This window comes from Drosophila takahashii, chromosome 3L (genome assembly GCF_030179915.1).
Source record: "Drosophila takahashii strain IR98-3 E-12201 chromosome 3L, DtakHiC1v2, whole genome shotgun sequence".
NCBI lineage: Eukaryota > Metazoa > Arthropoda > Insecta > Diptera > Drosophilidae > Drosophila > Drosophila takahashii.
In genome coordinates, this window is record NC_091680.1 from 6,148,552 (window position 1) to 6,167,855 (window position 19,304).

General features: G+C 36.8%; 3 protein-coding genes across 8 annotated transcripts in view; 1 reads left to right on the forward strand and 2 right to left on the reverse strand.

Annotated features, from left to right (window-relative positions):
- Nucleotides 1-537: 537 nt before the first annotated feature.
- Nucleotides 538-4,433, forward strand: HDAC1 (histone deacetylase 1). Its single transcript, XM_017158834.3, has 4 exons — nucleotides 538-760; nucleotides 1,199-1,311; nucleotides 1,977-3,222; nucleotides 3,864-4,433. The coding sequence occupies exons 1-4, from the start codon at nucleotides 718-720 to the stop codon at nucleotides 4,031-4,033; spliced, it is 1,572 nt and encodes a 523-aa protein (XP_017014323.1). The 5' UTR covers nucleotides 538-717; the 3' UTR covers nucleotides 4,034-4,433.
- A 1,745-nt stretch (nucleotides 4,434-6,178) lies between these two features.
- Nucleotides 6,179-19,304, reverse strand: part of axo (axotactin) — a 73,853-nt gene continuing 60,727 nt past the window's right edge. For 3 of the 6 annotated variants that reach the window (XM_070214861.1, XM_070214858.1, XM_070214859.1), the window contains one exon: nucleotides 6,179-6,763. In XM_070214861.1, the coding sequence (XP_070070962.1) occupies nucleotides 6,404-6,763 (360 nt within the window). In that variant the 3' untranslated portion in view covers nucleotides 6,179-6,403. Of the gene's footprint in view, nucleotides 6,764-6,816; nucleotides 6,866-15,005; nucleotides 16,193-19,304 lie in introns of those variants that run through there. The other 3 variants (XM_070214862.1, XM_070214860.1, XM_044394625.2) reach the window with 3 other exon arrangements.
- Nucleotides 12,218-13,296, reverse strand: LOC108068917 (uncharacterized). Its single transcript, XM_017158768.3, has one exon. It carries the CDS (start codon nucleotides 12,712-12,714, stop codon nucleotides 12,352-12,354), a length of 363 nt encoding a protein of 120 aa, XP_017014257.1. The 5' UTR covers nucleotides 12,715-13,296; the 3' UTR covers nucleotides 12,218-12,351.

Consider the following 19,304-nt stretch of genomic DNA (forward strand, 5'->3'; position numbering starts at 1 on the left):
TACAATTTATCGATGTTTATCGAAGCGACTCAAAAATAGGCGCCAAACATTACCTACTACGCAAAAATGAGTATAAAGACAATTACGTAGAAGTCCTTATGGGGTGAAACAATTTTTTCTTATCTATTTCTATTTTTCTCTCTCTCCCAGCATAAATGACACTTAAGTACTACGTAAAATGAGCATAAATGGCTTACATGTAAACGACGTTTACGTTTTGATAACGTTATCAATGGAAAAAATACCACGATATAAAGTATCGATGTATTGTGATTCTTACATCCCTAAATTGAACCAATTGAAATTGAACCACAACTGAACCATTGAACTAGTCTCAAATTGAACCACGGAGAGCGGGAGAGCGGTGTTACGTACAACTGACAGTTACGTAGTTACGTAAAACTGACACTTACGTACAACTGACACTTACGTTTTGTTACGTTGCCCAAAAATTAGAGGTGGAGAAACATCGATTGTCGCTAAAAAACATCGATGTTTCTATAAAATTTTAAAACATCGATGCATCGATGTTTCTCCTCTACCAAAAATTGCCACAATATATTTTCGTGCTCTTCGCTGTGGATTGCCAAAAAAAGGCGGCGCCAAATTTTAACATCTCCTAAATATTCGGGCCACCCCCCCGATCAACAGAGAAGGTTCTGCGAGCCGGCAGACGTCGAATTGATAGGGATCTAAGGCCGCCGACAGCGCCGGAAAATGCAGTCTCACAGCAAAAAACGCGTTTGCTACTACTACGACAGTAAGTTTGAAACGATTAAATCAAGTAAAAGGCCTACTAAGCAGGAATTTAGCAACTGTAAAGCAGGCGTCTCGTTTTCCGCGCCGACTTTGTGATTTTTCCGCATCCACTCGACATCAGATGATAGCATTTTTGCAAATTTCAATTTTTACGGCGACTGTACGAGCGCGTTCCGGTCCACAGCGCACTTTTCCGCAGCGACCGCAGTGCGACTGTGTGTGCGTGTATGTACCTGTAGGTCGTCTCTCTTCTTCCTCTTTGTGTTTTTGTTGCTTCTCGTTCGGGGCGAAAGTGCGACCGCTGCGGTCGTTCGGGCAAAGTGACGCTCTCCGCACAGACGCCTCGCCGACAGTGGCCGTAAAATTTGTATTCCACATAGCGTGGCAATTAATTGTTTTTTTTCTTAAGCCACCATTAATTGTGATTTTTCATCCGCAGGCGACATTGGTAACTACTACTATGGCCAGGGCCATCCCATGAAGCCCCACCGCATACGCATGACCCACAACCTGCTGCTCAACTATGGGCTCTATAGGAAAATGGAGATTTATGTAAGTATTTCGCTTATATGCGGATAAAAATAATAAGTTAATGAAAATATGTTATAATTTAATTTAAGCTAAAAACTTGTATCGTTCTATAATTTTATTTAAATTTTCTTCAACTTATAATATTTCTCTTTAAATTTATTTAGAAATTTTTGGGAAGTGGTGATTTATTCTACTAAAATATCTATAATAATTTTTTTTTTAAATAAAGTAAATTTACTAAATCTTACCATTTCCCTATATAGAGGGATTTTTTTTAATTTTACAGAAAAAGCACTCTTAAGATGATAATCATCCCATTACAACTCCTTCAAGTATACATATATTTTTTGTTCACTAGTTTACTAAATAAAATACTACCCATTCTAACGTCAATACAAAGCCACTGATTTATTCTACAAATTAAAGAGTTCATCTACACATGTATTAGATTTAATTTTTTTGTTTTAATAAAGTAAATTTCCTAAATCAAAGAAAAGTTTTTTCAATGTAAACAAAACCTCATAATTTCTTTAATTCAGAACACTTCCTTTTTTGAATAACATATAAATAAAATAATTCCACAGATTAAGCACTCTTAAGATCATACCCATCATCCCATTATAACTCCATCTTACATGCATATTTTTTAGTCACTAGTTTACTAAATAAAATACTATCCTTTCCAGCGTCCCCACAAAGCCACTGCCGATGAGATGACCAAGTTCCACTCGGACGAGTACGTCCGGTTCCTGCGATCCATCCGGCCGGACAACATGTCCGAGTACAACAAGCAGATGCAGCGCTTCAATGTCGGCGAGGACTGTCCCGTTTTCGACGGCCTCTACGAGTTCTGCCAGCTGTCCGCCGGCGGATCCGTGGCGGCCGCGGTCAAGCTGAACAAACAGGCCTCGGAGATCTGCATCAATTGGGGCGGTGGCCTGCATCATGCCAAGAAATCGGAGGCCTCCGGCTTTTGCTACGTCAACGATATAGTGCTTGGCATTCTGGAGCTGCTGAAGTACCACCAGCGTGTTCTCTACATCGACATCGATGTGCATCACGGGGATGGCGTGGAGGAGGCCTTCTATACCACCGATCGTGTGATGACCGTGAGCTTCCACAAGTACGGCGAGTATTTCCCGGGCACCGGCGATCTGCGGGATATTGGCGCCGGGAAGGGAAAGTATTATGCGGTGAATATCCCACTGCGCGATGGCATGGATGATGATGCTTATGAGAGCATCTTTGTGCCCATTATCAGCAAGGTGATGGAGACATTCCAACCGGCGGCCGTGGTGCTGCAATGTGGCGCCGATTCGCTGACGGGCGATCGCCTGGGTTGCTTCAATCTCACCGTCAAGGGTCATGGCAAGTGCGTGGAGTTCGTGAAGAAGTATAACCTCCCGTTCCTGATGGTCGGCGGCGGTGGCTACACCATTCGCAACGTTTCCCGTTGCTGGACGTACGAGACCTCGGTCGCCTTGGCCGTGGAAATCGCCAACGAACTGCCCTACAACGATTACTTCGAGTACTTCGGGCCCGACTTCAAGCTGCACATCAGTCCCAGCAACATGACCAATCAGAATACGTCCGAGTACCTGGAGAAGATCAAGAACCGCCTGTTCGAGAACCTGCGCATGCTGCCCCACGCGCCGGGCGTCCAGATCCAGGCCATTCCCGAGGACGCCATCAACGATGAGTCCGACGACGAGGACAAGGTCGACAAGGACGATCGGTTGCCGCAGAGCGACAAGGACAAGCGCATCGTCCCGGAGAACGAGTACTCCGATTCGGAGGACGAGGGCGAGGGCGGTCGGAGGGATAACCGGACGTACAAGGGCCAGCGGAAGCGACCGCGCCTGGACAAGGACACCAACAGCAACAAGGCCTCCTCGGAGACGTCCAGCGAGATCAAGGACGAAAAGGAGAAGGGTGGGTGAAATATTTAAGGTTTTTTTTAATTGAGAATTTAAAATTTTAGCCTGTTTTTTATGAACTAATTAATTTTTATTAAAAATTCTAAAAAGTATTTTTATTTGATTTTATAATTGCTTTTCAGGATAGTTTTTTTTAAACTGAAAATTACAAATTTTGGAACTCATTTTTTGAAATTCATAATTACAATTTAGGAATTTTTTTAATTTTTGAAAATTACAATTTTAAAAGGAATTTTTTCAATGGCAAATTACTAATATAAAAAGTTTTTTTTTAAATTTAAAATCCCTGTTTTAGATTATAATTATTTTAATTGAACATTTAATTATTTATTTTTTAATAATTAATTTTTTTTAATTGAAAATTTAATAAATAGTTGTTTTAATTGAAAATTGAAATTTTAGAAAGTATTTTCTTATTAAAGTTCGAATTTAATTTTGTTTTATTTTAACGAAAAATATAATTTTAGTAAGCGTTTTTTAAGAGTTCTTTAAATTGAAAATTAAAATTTTTGCAAATTACCATTTTAAAAAGTATTTTTTTAGTTGAAAATTTCCAAACTTGAAAGTATTATTATCCCCATTTTGATAGCCACTTATATTGAAATTCAACTAATTATCTTATTATCCTCTTTTTAGGTGACGGCGCTGATGGCGAGGAATCGACGGCTTCGAATACGAACAGCACCAGCAACAACAACAGCAACAACAAGAGCGATAATGACGCCGGAGCGACGGCTAATGCCGGATCTGGGTCAGGATCGGGTTCCGGTGCCGGGGCCAAGGGCGCCAAGGAGAACAACATATGACGTGGCGGCCGCAATTGGTTATAGAAGCCAATTAAGCGACCGCCGAAGTACAAGCCGCCGGATTTCACCTAGCGTCGTCTCATCCCGCCCCCCTCCTCGCCCAGCCACGCCCCCTGAGCCAGCCCTCCAGGCCCGCCCCTTCATAAGTTCGCCCCCCTGCTATCAGCTCCCATTTAGTGAGTAAGCTTTCCACGAGGGGGCATAAATCAGTAATCAGTGGGCGGGACTTAAACTCATCGTAAGCTAAAAAAAAATACAATTTATTGTAAGTCAAAAAATCTGCGCTGATCGAGAAAAGTGTGTATAAGCTAAGCAAAAGTTAATGCCTACGTTTAAGCGATCCAATGTGGCGAATCAAGCAGAAACTAATTTAATCCAATAAATACTTATAAATACGTAAGAGCTTGGGTCAGACTTAATCTTTGGAGCTTATCAGCAATATTTTTGGTTTCTTCGTGTTTAAAAAGCCAGATTTATTTCAGTACGTTTTACAATTTGTCTTCGACTGGCTTAAATTATTCAAAATGCTGAAATTGGCATATTTTTCTGCGCTAGCCTACATCACCCTTGCTTGGCATGGATCCTTGGCGGGTTCAACATTTGGTACAAAACCTCCAAAACGATTCAAGCGGATTGGCGATAGATATTTTTATATCGAACATGAAAATTCATATACTTGGGATGATGCTGCAACCATCTGTGATCAAATGGGCGGCTATTTAGCGGCTTTTAAAACCCAAGAGGAACTTTCTGCCGTCAAGGCGAAACTTAGGAACTCGTGGAACTCGTGGTACTGGACTGGAATCAACGATTTGGAAGAGGATGGCCAGTACATATCTGTAGCCTCCGGGAAGCCTGCAACTGCTCTGAAATGGCGGGAGATGGAACCCTCTTTGGATAAAGCCTGCGTTCTACTGTCACGCTACGATATGCTTGATATGACTTGTTTAACTCAAAAGCCTTTCATTTGTCAATCAGATAATTTAACGTAAATAGATTACAGAAACTAAGATTTCTGTGCTGTATACTTGATTTTGAACTTGTCAATTTTTCTTTTACTGCAAACATTTTTCAAATAAAATTATACTTAGTAAAATTTGTTTTATCAAATTTAGTTATCTTATTATTCAATCATGAATCATTTAAGATCATCAAGGACTTCTTCCCTAAAAAATTCTGTTTTTATAAAATATATATATTTTATATATATAAAATTTATATAAGTTTTAGTCGTATTCTTAGTCGTAGTGGTGTTATAAGTCAAGCAAGCTTATCAGCAATATTTTTGGTTTCATTGTTTCTAAACATCCAGATTTATTTCAGTACGTTTAACAAGTTGTCTTCGAGTGCATTTAATTATTTAAAATGCTGAAATTGGCATATTTTTCTGGGCTAGCCTTCATTATCCTTGATTTTCATGGATCCTTGGCGGATTTAGAATTTAGTATAGAACCTCCAAGTCGATTCGAGCGGATTGGCGATAGATATTTTTACATCGAACATGATATTTACCGAAATTGGACTCAGGCTTCTTCAATCTGCCGTCAAATGGGCGGCTATTTAGCGGCTTTCAAAACCCAGGAGGAGATTTTAGCCGTCCAAGCGAAACTTAAGCTCGATGAGAACTGGTGGTACTGGACTTGAATCAACGATGGCCAGTTCATATCGGAAGCCTCCGGGAAGCCTGCAACTGCTTTGAAATGGCGAGAGGGACAACCCGCCTTGGGAAAAGCCTGCGTTCTATTGTCGTTTGAAGATATGTTTGATATGTGGTGTAACCTTAGAGTGTCTTTCATCTGCCAATCAGATAAATTAACGTAAATAATTAAAATAAAATTAAAATTTTGTATAAAATGTTGTAAACTTATTCTTCAATCATGAATAATTCAAGATCATCAAGGTCTCCTATAGAAACTATTACTAAATACTATGGTTGCTTTAGCTCTTACGGTTTGAACTCTAAAATTCTTCCATGTAAAATTCAGTTTTAATAAAATATATGCCCGTTTTATGATAATTATAATAGATTCGTCCGTTGTGTCAAGCGTTCTTATCAGCAACATTCAGTATGCTTTAAAACTTTTCTATTACTTACTTTAAATATTCCAAATTATTTGGTTCGTTTAAATAAAGTAAAGAAATCAATTAAGTTTATCAATGTATTTGTGTTTTCACTAAGGCTAACTAACAATCTTTAAAGTTTCTAACCTACATAGAGTTCCAGAGTTGAGGTTGTGGCATCGGGAAAAAGAATCCACTGGGGGGTTTAGGGTTTTCCCCACCCACCAGTTGACAGTTTGTGACTAGTCTGCGAGGCTTTCCATAGAGTGGGTGAGTTAGGGGTAGGTGGGTGGAAAACTGGCTGCGGCGCTAATCCAGCGATAATATCGACTCGATGCTGGTGCGATTACTGCGCGGCTGCAGTCGTGGTCCACCCAAGTAACTAATTGGATTCGCGAACTGGCGCTGCAGCAGTGAGTTTTCCAGGAAAAGCGTCGTCGTCGGGGGCGTCACTTTCGAGTGATGGCGACGCAACGGTACCACTGGGGGTTGGGGTGGTTGTTTTCCCCCCGGCTCCTCTGGATTTTCCGCTGTTAGGGTGGACCCTGTTCGCGCATTGGCATTTGTGGCGACGACATCAAAGGACTTTTCCTGCTGCTTTGGATCCTCGGTGTCATCGGACGCTTTGTGGCGGGATTTGTGTCCCTGTGGCTGCTGCTGCTGCGCTTTCTGGGGGAGATTGGGCATGAAAATGGCAACGGGAGGTTCGGAAGAGCGGGGAAGGGTTCAGGAATTTAGATCAAATATTTTTCAGGGTTTAATTCTATTTGGCTTTTAGTCAAAGTGACGTTCAATGGACATCATGGACGGTAGAGTGAGAGGTTCATGTTTGTGTGTTTGTGTGTCCAGAGAAGAGATAAAGTTTTATAATTATTTAAAGGCTTTGAGAGATAGAAGAGAAGGGTACGAAACGGGGTGAATGGCGGTTATTCAAGCTTCTTTTGGTGCTGCTGGCAAAAGTTTATTTTGGTTTCCTTTTTTCTACGGGATTTTGGCACCTGTCGTGATTTGGCACTTTATGTTGTTAATATAAATGCACTGAACTGACATGAAAAGTGTACACCTAAAAATGATTCCCTTAATTTGACCTTGAATACGTAAATAGTAAATACGTAAATAATATAGTATTATAATAATGTGGAGAGCCAAGTCACAAAAATATTTAAGCGTTTTATAAATATCTATTAAATAATTGAGGGACGAAAAAAAATCAATTTAATTTTACCAAATTTGTAAATAAACAAAAATTGTAAATAAAAAAATAGAAAAAAAGTTCTCATGCCAATAGTTTAGTTTTAATTTATTTCGGTGTTATAAAACATTTTGTAATTTTCTAAACATGGACAGTATGGCTAAGTATTTTTTGACTTTTCTTGTTATTTATAGTACAAAATTTATTTTGGAAAATTCCTTAAAGCTCAATTGAATTTCTCTAAGTGTACCCCGGTGTGTGTGAGTGCTTTGTATGTGCATCTCCTGTATTGCATTCCGGATTGCGGAGCATGTCCTGCCTGGGACCCCGTCCAAAATCCATTTTGCTGCCCTGCCCCAAGGTTTTGGCCAACAAAGGCGCCACGTCAGTCCCCGGATGGTGTCTTGGTTACACGAAACCCGCCAGTCACTTCACAGCATTTTGTATATCAGCCTCACAAACTTGTACCTCATGTCCCCGATTTCCCAACCCCCTCCCCCCTCTTTTTCCCACCAAACTATGGAGGCGTGGGCAACACATCAGCATCTGCCCAAAAATCATCTACTAGGAGAGCGGCTAACGCGTTTCAGTCAAGTGCAAATGTGTTGGCCAAGCGGCAGAGATGCATTTGCATAATCCCGTTGGAGGACATTTGGGTAAAAAGGGGAATCATCACTCTGAAAATGTCCTAACAAGGTAAATTTTATATTTTCGAAGAATATTAGTTTATTTTTAAACAACTGAGGCTAATAACGTTGACAATATTTGATATATAATATCCTAAAAAAAATAACGATATGAAAAAATTAAAATCCAACTTAAGTAAAACACTTTAAAAATATAAAAAAATTCCTTAAAAAACTAAATAAATAATTTAAAGTGTTTTGGATATGATTCTTAAATTTATAAACTATTTTTTGGGCACTATTAACAATTAAACATATCCAATAGGTCTTAGCAAAGTATCAACAAAGAAGATTATTTGTAATTAAACTTTTTCAATTCCAAACAAACTCAGTTACATCAAAGTAGATCACAAAACTGTCATACTTTTCACCGCTGGTTTGCACAGAAAAGCATTTAAAATGTTTATTTTTCCCTGGAATTCACTGCTGCCTGCGCTTTTCATACTTTTCCATTTCGCATTTGCATGGGAGACCCATTTCAGTTTCATTTTCGTGCAATTTTATTGTTCTTGGCTGAAGGTTACTGCCACTGGAGCAGCGGTGGCAGTGGCAGCGGTGGAAACAATAAGCAAAACTTGCACTTTCATGCAGCACACTGACACTGACACACTTCCTTAGCCCCTCAAACTCCCCCGCCCCCTCCCCCTTTTAGGATCCTTTTGGCAGCCATATTAACATTGTTATACTGGCATTTTTCATTGCATATGCCGCGGCGCATGCATTTCGAAATGTGTTTGTATTATGTACTTTGGCAAGTCATCATCCAAAGATGGAATATTACAATTTATTACCTGCCGCACGGGGAAAAATATTTCGTAAAATGTTGGAAATGATTTTATGGGGAATTTGTAATATTTTCAAAAATTTAATTTGAATTGGTTTATTTATTTTACAGAAAAATGATATGTTTTAGTATTTATTTAGCAATAATAAAGTAACTAAAATTAATAAAATAAAGAAATTTCAAAATTCATATGTAACAATTATAAAATGAAACAGATTAAAAAAAAAGCCAACTTTTAATAAAATACTATAAACAAACAAAAAAAAATCGTAGTTAGAAATCAGAAAATAAAAGAGATTAAAAAATAGTTATAAAATGGTCGCTAATTTAATAAAAAAAATAAAATAAAATTAATTGTAATCAAAATGAAAAAAAGTAGTATTTTCTTGTTTTAGTACATACAAATTAGTGTAACTTCATAAATTCTGGAGTAAAAATGTATATATTGATCTTTAAAATTTCAAATATTAATATTCATGTATAGACATAACCATAACGCGTTTAAACACACCCACCATCGCCTATACATACATTCACGCACTTTGGAAGGGTGGCGGTGAAAATATATTTATTACACATGTTGAACAATGTAAGCACAAGTTTTGCTGCTCATTTGGTCGATGGTCAACAAGCAAATGCCTTGTTAACCATTATGGGCCATGTTTTAATGTGGCAACACACAAACGACAACAACAACATGAAGAACGAAAAAACGACAATAACTTTTCGCATTAAATGAATGCCAAGTGGCATTGAGACAATGAGGCAGAGGAAAAGAGAAGGAAAGTTCGGAAAAATATATAGGGGAAAAGCGAAAGAGAACCGAAACAAAGGAAAGAAAAAGTTCGCCTTTTTTCAACTTTTCAACGCGGAAATTAATAACAAATTGCTTTAAGCCACCATGACGATTACGTTCTGCCACTGCTTTCATTTAACAGTGATGACAATTTAGCAATGTTTTCGAAATATTTCAAAAATATTAGTTAAAGAATTTTAAAATATTACGGATCTTTAACTGTAAGTCCCGTATATTTTTTAATTTAATTATATAAAAAGAACAAAGAATTAAATAGGAGCAAATGATTTAATGTAAACAAAAAAAGAATAAATATATTTAAAGTCATTAAATATGATATAACGTTCAGTAAATAAAAACTAAACTAAACTAAATTAATTATTATTATTTAAGTTACATTCAGCTATTTTTAACGTTTAAAAATGCCATCACTTTCCGCTCGATTGTTGGCAAAAATCTGTGTGTAAACATAAGTATATCCTTACATATATCCTGGTTTTTTCCTGACAACGCCTTAAGTTCAGTATGGACGTCACGAAAAAAGTTTTTCCAGCACAATAAACACTTCATTGCGCACTTGAGTTAATTTGTCAAGAAAGCGGAGTGGTGCGCATACATATGTTAAAATTATTGAAAAAGTTTCGAGTGGCAAATGGCAGCGAAAGATGATGTTCTGTTCCTCCTGATGGTTTTTCATTAAGCACAGGGACTAGGAAGGGGAGATTTCCTTATCCCCAAACTTCTGCTGATGCTGGACCATGGCAATTGTTGTTGATCATGAATAATGCATGCTGTAAAAGTTTAATGAAACTGCAGGAGAAAGAATATGCCACAGATTCGCAACCAATGGAAACAAACAAAATGCTAGACACACAAAAAAGTATGCAAAAAAATATATGCGAAAAAAATAATTAGTGCTAGCTGCCAAGCAACCCTGTCAATTGGCTTCCTTTCCTTTTCTATTTTCCATTTTCTGTATTTGGAATTGGGCTTACATTGATTTTATGAAATTAATAAAGTTAATCTTTGTTTCTAAATGAAAAAAAGTAAAGGTTTAAATTGAAATGTTAAAGATATATAAGTTTTTATGCAAGAAAATAAATATATTTGGCGTTATATCTTTTGAAAATATTAATTAAGAATTAAAAAGAATTTCATGAACAAACAAACAAGATAAAGGCTAACATTTAAATCCTAGAAATATATGTTAGTTATTACATTTTAAGAAAATATTTACTGAATATTAATAAGAACAAAATTTAAAAATTCTAATAGTAAAAAATCTTTTTCGCATTTTAAAAAAGTACAATTTTTGTCATTACTTTATAATTCAATTTTTTTTTGTATTTTTAAATAATAATTAGTTATGATTTCAAATGTCTATCATTGGGTTAAAAATTTTTAAATTTTGGGTACCTATTTAGGACTTCAAAACAAGTCCACTTTCATAACAACTATTTGGTAATAACCATAAAATAAATTTCCGGGAAAATTGCGAAAAGCTACGCAGCTGCAAAAATTCCAGACTCCTTGGTGTCCTGCTTTTGTTTTTACTCTCCGCTTTGGATGAGCTCCACTCTCTTGTCGCCATTGTCCTTCGTCCTTTGTCCTTTCCACAGGCTCCTGCTGTTGGTGTTGCTGCCGTTCAATAAACTGTAATTTGTGCACCACTTTCATGTGCATTCATTTGTCGCACCACTCACATACACACTATCACACCAGCACCACTCCGTTGCACGCACACACACACATAGACGCACTCAAACTCAGCTCCACATTGTGCTTGGCGTACATGGCGTATGAGTGACATTTAATTAAAATTTATGTAGTCTAAAAAGGCAAGAATATTTTTCTACACCCCGCCTGTTCAAATTTATGCAACGCCCCATTTTGTTTGAGTTGTATTAAATGTTCGCAGTTTTGCAGACCGGGTTTTTTTTTGGTAATCATGTGCAAATTTGTTTTTACACCCATTTACAAGTGCAGGTCGACGCCGACACTCAACTGGGTCTTCCTGACAATTACGACTGGGGAATATACGTATACATAATCAAATATTTAAATGGAAAATTGCACTTTTGCCGGGACCAAAGATAAGACGTGAAAGTGAGGGGCATATTGCCTGATTTCTCTGCTCCGCTTTTACAAATGACTGAAGTTTAATTTAAGTTTCACCTTTTGGTTAAACACTATCTTTTGGTAGATCTCTCATATTCTTGATTGTAATGGATGTGGACGTTTCAAATGGAAACGATTATATTTACGAGTTTTAAGAGTGTTCTTTAAATCACTGGGGTAGCTAAATAAATGTTTAATTCGATTGTCCTTTTATTCAACAGTGATTTTAGAAATGAAAATTGTATCAAAAATATTTTTCTAGCTTTTCGCAATATGTTAACTATATAAACAAGATTCTGTCTATTAAGGTAGAAAATGGGAATGGTAAAAAAATATTTAATCTAAATAAATACAATGATTGTAAAATACAAAAAAAAATTAATAATAGTAGGAAAAAACTGAACTAAAATATTTATTCTCATTCATTATGATGGTGATATTTGTTAATAAAAAAATAAAGAAAACAATAATATTGGATTTATCTTGATAAATAAAAATTGATTTAAAAAATATTTAATCTGAAAAGAAATTGTAAATTTCATTCATATTAATTCAAAGTAATATTTTAAATTTTTATGGTAAGTCTTTTAGAGTTTATTGATCTTAGTTTATATTTATAATATATTTTTATGTAACAATCACGTTTGCTGTTCTTAAATTAATAAAAATTTATATCTTCATTCACTTTTTCTCTTTAGCTTGCTGTTTTTTCTTGTTCATCATATATTGATGGATCTGCATGCGTCGATAGTACAAATGTCTCTGCAGATTCTTCTTGAAGAGCGTCTCACGGGCCAAAATCTCCAAATCCTCGAAGCTGCATTCCCGGATGTTCTGTTTAGTTCGAGCGATTAGCTCGCTGGTCAAGTGAATTTTGGTGGTAGATACCCGGGTTACATGGATTTTTCTCCTCCTTAACTCTTCGCGGTGCATGAACATTGCATATGCGGCAGTGGGTGACTTTGGTGGCGATTCTCCCGAATTCTGGGCAGGATTCCCCTGGGAGTTCTCCTTGACTTCCTTATTCTGCTGGATGAGACACATCTTGACTCGATGATTGCCTGATTGCGTTTGCTGGTTACGTCAGTGCTGCTCGTTTATTTTATACGCAATCCTTTTTTTCGACCTGCCCATTCATGAGACCCAAAGTACCGCAGGTCAATCGGTTTTCTGACCTGAATGCAGCGTGTTTTTTTTTGTCACTAATTTTTTTACTGCTCGCGGCTGGCAGTGGATTAAAAAAAGTGTCGTCCCATTCATTACCTAAAAAGTGTCGTAAAGTTCTTGGGAATAGCGAGAAAAAATACTCTACTCCTTCGTCGCACTCCTGTTCGCTAATCTGGATATATAACCGGATTAAGTCGAACTAAACTGTTTATGGGTCTTACTTTTTCATGTTCGTTCTTGTCCTGGTTTCTGCGGTACACTTTACATGTAGCTAATCCTTTTCGGCCATCGTGTCCTGGCAATTAGCGTCATAATGAAGCGACAGCTGAGATCCACGGTCTTTATTTTTCGGGAAATTCACATCGAAAACGGGTTGAAAACACTCGTCGCCGGGGGCATTTTGAAGAGGAGCTGTTTGGCTCAGGGGCAGGCCAAATGACCAGCTGACCCAATTTGTAAACATTCAAGCCAAATATTTGACTTTGATCGCCGGCCACAACCTCAACTTCTTTATTATTCGTCAGGCGAAACAGTGGAATGAAATTGATTTAAGGCGAGCTAAATTATTGCTTTCAAATTAGTTTTTTAGTAATATTTTAAGAGTATTAGGATGTAGGGACATTTTGGTAGGATATTATTCAATAAAATATCTTTGATAATCAAAAAATGAATTATCTAAAATATCAAAACTAAATAAAATTTTAATACTTTTTATATTTTAGGTATCGTCAAAATAAATATTTTAAATAGTTTGAAAAAGAAAATATATTTTTCAAAATAATATTTATCAAAAATTCCTAAACAATGCATTAGCTATTTAATTATATTCATTTAGTCAATAACTTGTTTGTCAAATTCTCTGAAAAACCTCTGTAATCTGATTTAAATAATCTCGCATGATTTATTCCACTGTTCCTCCGACGTGTTGTTTTTCCATAAATTTATGCTTCGGGGCAAAAGGGCGATATAAACTCATTACATTGGCTTGACTGCTGTTGATGTTGTTGCCACTTTTGATGGGTCGGCTATTGCCTTATTCCAGCGCATTCTCCATCCGAAATATTTGGCGTTCGTTTTTGGGTTTCATTACCAACCAACAACAAGAAAAAAGGGTTTTCTGGCCGGTCCAGACTTTCGTTTCGTTGCTATGTGCGAAAATCACAACATTTTAATCTCATAATCTGAATTTATGTGCAGACTCAATTTCGTTATACTTAACGACATTTTATGCGGTTATTTTATGCAGGAGGCGGGAGCCGAAACTGAAGAAGCTCAAGGGAAGCCCAGCGCCAGACTAGCTATATAAGCTCCCATTTTCCACACACAAACACACATGCACACCCTTTGTGGTTCCGCTAGCACCCTTCAAAATAAGTGTAGTTGGAGAAAGTGCACTCAGAAAAATATTTGGTTAACATTTTAAAAAACTTTTAAAGAGTTTCAGTAATTTAAAGTAAAGTTGTGCTAAGAACCGGGACTTAAAAAATGTTTTTGGATAGAATAATTCTTGTTTCATTCTTTTCTGTTTTAAAATCATTTATTAAAGTTCCTAGAAGTACGCTGTGAAAATGAGAAAACTATTTCTTTGATTTAAATAATGCAGATCTAAAAAAATATTGACTTAAACAGAATATAGAATCACTAAGTAGTAGATTTAAAAAATTAAATAATAAGATTTTTGATTTAAGAAGTATCTTGTTTTAAATCATCGCAATTTTCTTTGAGTGCAAACGTTAAGTACATCAAATATGTGAGGGGGAGCCACTGCATGTGTGTCTGTGCGTCTATGAGTACTTGAGATTTTCTATGGTCGCACAAAACACATTAGTTAAAAGTACTGACCAACAAAGCCACTAACAAGCTGTTGGTAACCGTCTATCGCCCCTCCGCCTCCCTAAAATCCCCACTTTCCCCCCATAATACACACTATATCTCCGCTTTCCCCTTCACTTTTCCCCTTAGTTTTTCCCTCCACATATTGAAGTGCCATTATGTGAGCTTTACTTTTTCCATCTTCTCCGACTTCAACGCTCCTCCTTGTTGTTGTATCAATCTCGATGATGCCGGTTTTCACAATTTTGTTGTCGTCAGCATTTTGCTGCTGCAAAAGTTTTTTAATAAACGCATTTAAATGAATTGATGTATGGGCGAGTTATTCTGCGTAATTTCTCATCATTTAATATGAAACAAGTTAAAGTTGTGTTCTCATTTCCTGGCCAAAGAACTTTTATTACCTTCGTATATCACACAGTAAAGAATGGAATTTACAAAAAACAAAAAATAAAAGGGGAATTGCAAAAAGGGAAAGAATGAAAGTTATGCAATTCTTAAAACTTAATGGAGGCAACTTTTGCGAACCGGCAAAAGCAATTTTCGAGCTTAACTTTAAAGTTATCAATTTTACATTTAAGTTTATGAGTTTACAAATGGTTTGTGTTTAAGTGGACACTTCATTCTCCACATTTGCTTGATTTAAATTACACAAAAATACTTTACTTAAACAAATAAAGTTCTTAAGAATTATTAAAAATTGCAATGCAATTAAAATTCTTAAATGGAATGGTTAAAGCAGTTTTCTAACTAATTCTAAAAATAGTTTTGGTTTTTGTCTTTGCACACTATGTATTCTAAATTCCTTGCCATTTTTTGATCAAGTTGTTGCTACGTTTCGTTTGTTTAAATTTGATGCAAAAAGTTTCTCGCATTTTATTTCATTTTTTGGGGAATATTCATGTCGATGGGCAGACAGTTTTCTTTATACACGAGAATCGCAAGGACTTGCCTCTTTTCAATTTATATTATTTGTTTTTTGCCTTTGTGTCTCTGTCGCACTTTTGACTTGCTTTTATTTATACAAATTGCTTTTGTTTTTCGCCTCTCTGCTGCTGCTGCCTTTTGTGCTTTGTTTTGTTTATTTTAGCCCAGTTGTCTTGTTGTCTTGCCATCAATTCGCCTAAATATTTATGCTTTTATACATCTTTTCTGGCACAAATTTTGCATTCGTCTCGTTGGATTTTTGTGACATTTTTTTTGGTTTTTTTCCTTAGTTTCTGGTGGTGGTGGCCCGTCTATTGACGCCATGGTATCCGTTTTGTTTGCCGCCCGTTTTGCGATTTCCATTGCCGCCGCCGCCGCTGCTGTTGGCCAAATCCACATCCGTTTCGGCCACGATTGGCGGACCCCAAGAAACTTGTCGTCGCACTGTTGCAGGTCCAACTCCGGATCCTGGTACAACTCCTCCGGTTCCACCACTTCCCCCCACCGAAACTGGCTTTCTCCTCTTAGAATTGAAACTCTGCTGTCTTTGAGACAGTTGTCGTTGCGGCGGCAGCTGCTTTTGCATTTCATGTTGCTGCTGTCAAAGTGCAGAAATTGTTTCGCATTTCTTTTTATTAAAAACTTTGTCGTCTCATATTTTTTGGTAAATAATTTTCATGCAAGAGACATTCCTTTTAAAAAAGATTTTCTTTGATTAGTTTTGTTGACATACCTTCATGCGGGGTTTTTTTGGTTGGTTTTTTGTTTGGTTCTTTTTTAATTAACATGCGCGAAAGCTCGAAAGTCTCACTTGTTAGTAATACGATTTGCATATTTGATAATAGAGCAAACAATTAAAATTCCACAAATATTTCGTATTGTTGTCCTTTTTGCAGAGAAGGTAAGAGGAAAAATTTTCCAGAATTAAGAAGCTATTCAAGAGTGAAATTTGAGTCGCAGCCCCAAAAGCTAAGCTCATTGTATTTTACTTCTATTGTTCACTTTTGAAGTCATTGTTTTGTTATATGCTTGAAAAGCTGAGTGAAAACATGCGAGGCTAATTAAAATGCTTTTTACTGACCCAATAAAATATTAAACGCTTTCAAATTGCCAACCTAAATTCTATGGAATATTTTGTAAGCTTTAATAAATATGTACACTGAAAAAATGATCGAAATTTATATTTTTTATATGTTTTGTATTATGTGTTACGTGTTTATTGAAATATGAAATACAAACTCTTTTTTTTTTTTTCAGTGTATAAACTAGGTTTTCCTTTACTTTAATTTAAATAAAGCCCCAGAGTCCATAAATAAATAAATCATTTATAAAGGATTTTCTCCTTTGAGGTAAATTATTTATCCAATTTATTTATTAAATTGCGGCCGGCGTTTTATTTTACACATCATTAGCTCGGTTCGATTTCTTTGCCTTCATTAAGATTTATATAAAACTTGAGCAAACAACACAAAATCTGTGATGTGATGGGGGTGCTAGTGGGTGTTTAGGGTGTTCGGTTGGTGTCTAGAGAAGACTTTGTTGCCCTGCTACTGCAGTTTTGAGGGGTCTGGGGTTTCGCTTTTTGCATTCTAAGCTCGTAATGAGTTTCACCGCAGCATTGTGGTAGCTGGCAAAGTTAAGTGCGTGCTGCGTTTGCGGCAGCCCAAAATGAACAGCGGCGGGGATGGAAATGCTGGATGGAAAAGCTGGGAGCAGAAACAGAAGCAACGTAAGATGAAAGAAGAAAACTGCAAAGACGCCCACAAACATTTTTGAATAAAAAGAAACTTAGCATGCATGACAGGAGCAACCTCAGTGGAAACATCAGCAGGAGCACAAGGAGCAAATCGACATCCACATCCACATCCACATCCTCATCCGCCAGCTGAGGCACTTGCACTTTTTGGTACTGCTCAAACAAAAGATGCAGCTACGACCTACGACTTTCCCTACAGTAAAGCAAGAAAAACATGTACATTTAGATACAAAATTTAATTATATGCCACAATTATCATGAAATTTAAAACCTTTCAAACTTAACTATTATTTATTAAATATGGATCCAAAAGGTAAAAATTGTAAAGACTTTAATATTGAATTTTAGTTATAATTTTTTTTACCATACTATTTTAAACAATTAAAAAAAATTTAATTTATTTCTTTATTTTGCTCCAAAATAAGGAATAGATCGATCGATTAAATAACAACTTTTTATACAACAAAAATGGATCAAAATTTAACAGGTTAATTTGTATTTGGCTCTAAAATGAATGTTTAAATTTATCTCAATTAATTCCACTAATTAAACTAAATTGAGTTAAATATTTAATTTACCTAATTTTAATTGGTGGTAAATGAATTATGAACATTCTATGAAAAACAACGAAAGCGTCATTAAAGTATCAAAAACGTAAAGGCATAATTAATCAAATTAAATTTTTGACGTCAAAGTTTTCTCTCTGGAGAATCCTTTTAACGATAAGAACGCCCTACTGATAAACCACTGTATTAACCCCTTCAAAAGAAGGAGGCAGCCAGCCACCTCTCACTCCCCTTTTTTTGGGGAAGCGAAACTTTTTGATTTTGAGGCAGGAAAAAAGTTTTGAGTGCGCTTCAATTTCGGTTGCTTTGCAATCAGGCTCTCGCGTAGACGCCGCAAGTCAAGTGGAAATGTGGAAAAGTGGAAAGCGGCGGCGGGAAAATGTGGGCCATCGTGGGTCGCTAGACAATGCCGCACGCACTTTGCGCTTTTCGCACAACTTTCGCCATTTTTCGGGTGTCACCAAAAAAACGCCCGAGGGAAAATAGAAAAAGAAATACTAGTAGGAAAATTCATCGCCAGATTTGAATGTGCAGCGATTGGGGCCGGGAAAAATTCAATTTGGCTGCAGCTTAAGCTCAGACAAAGTACATGCTAAGTAAGCTCAAAAGTAACATGCGACCGACCGAACCCGGTCGATAGACACTTTTCCCAGGCTAAAACTACACGAAAGCCAATAAGTTCAATATTTTGCTTTTCCAATTTCCCCTTTTTCGAGCAGCAGAAGAAGAAGCAGAAGAAACCTCTGAACGGAAAAGGGAGTTCGAGGTTCGAACTTCAGTGGAAAGTTTGTTTTTGGGCGTGCCGAAAAGTCGATGCAAAAGTTGAAAGTTCTTGCCGCCGCGTTTGTTGCTTAGTTGAAGGTTTTGTCTTAAGTTTTTGGCTTGGCCAAAAAGAGTCTTTCTGGTCACCGCCATGCATACACAATCTATATAAATCATGGACAGACACTTGATAAGAGGAAGAAGACGACCGACTTTCCATAAATTGCGGCCTGCAACAATTGTTATTTCTGGGTTCCCAAAGTTCATTGCTAAAAAAGCAAGTTTTCCCCGGTTTTTCTTCAACGCATATTCATTTGGCAAAATGTTCTTTAACAAAGGATCATGCGGCAATCCCCCCAACCCCCAAAATGCAGTTTAATTTATTTTTGTTCGTAGGTATTTGTAACTTTTGTGCTTTGCCGAGCACTTTTTTCTATTAAATAACATTTTAGACAATTGGCTTGGTTGGTAAAAACCAAAGAGGGGGCAACTGCCGTTGGCCAAGAAATTGCATTGATGCCGCTTAAGAAATCGTCCTGGCCACAACACACAGCCAAGCAAACGGTTTTTTGTCCCGGCTAACAAAGGGTATGGAATTGGCCAATATACAAAGAAAACGGGCGAGG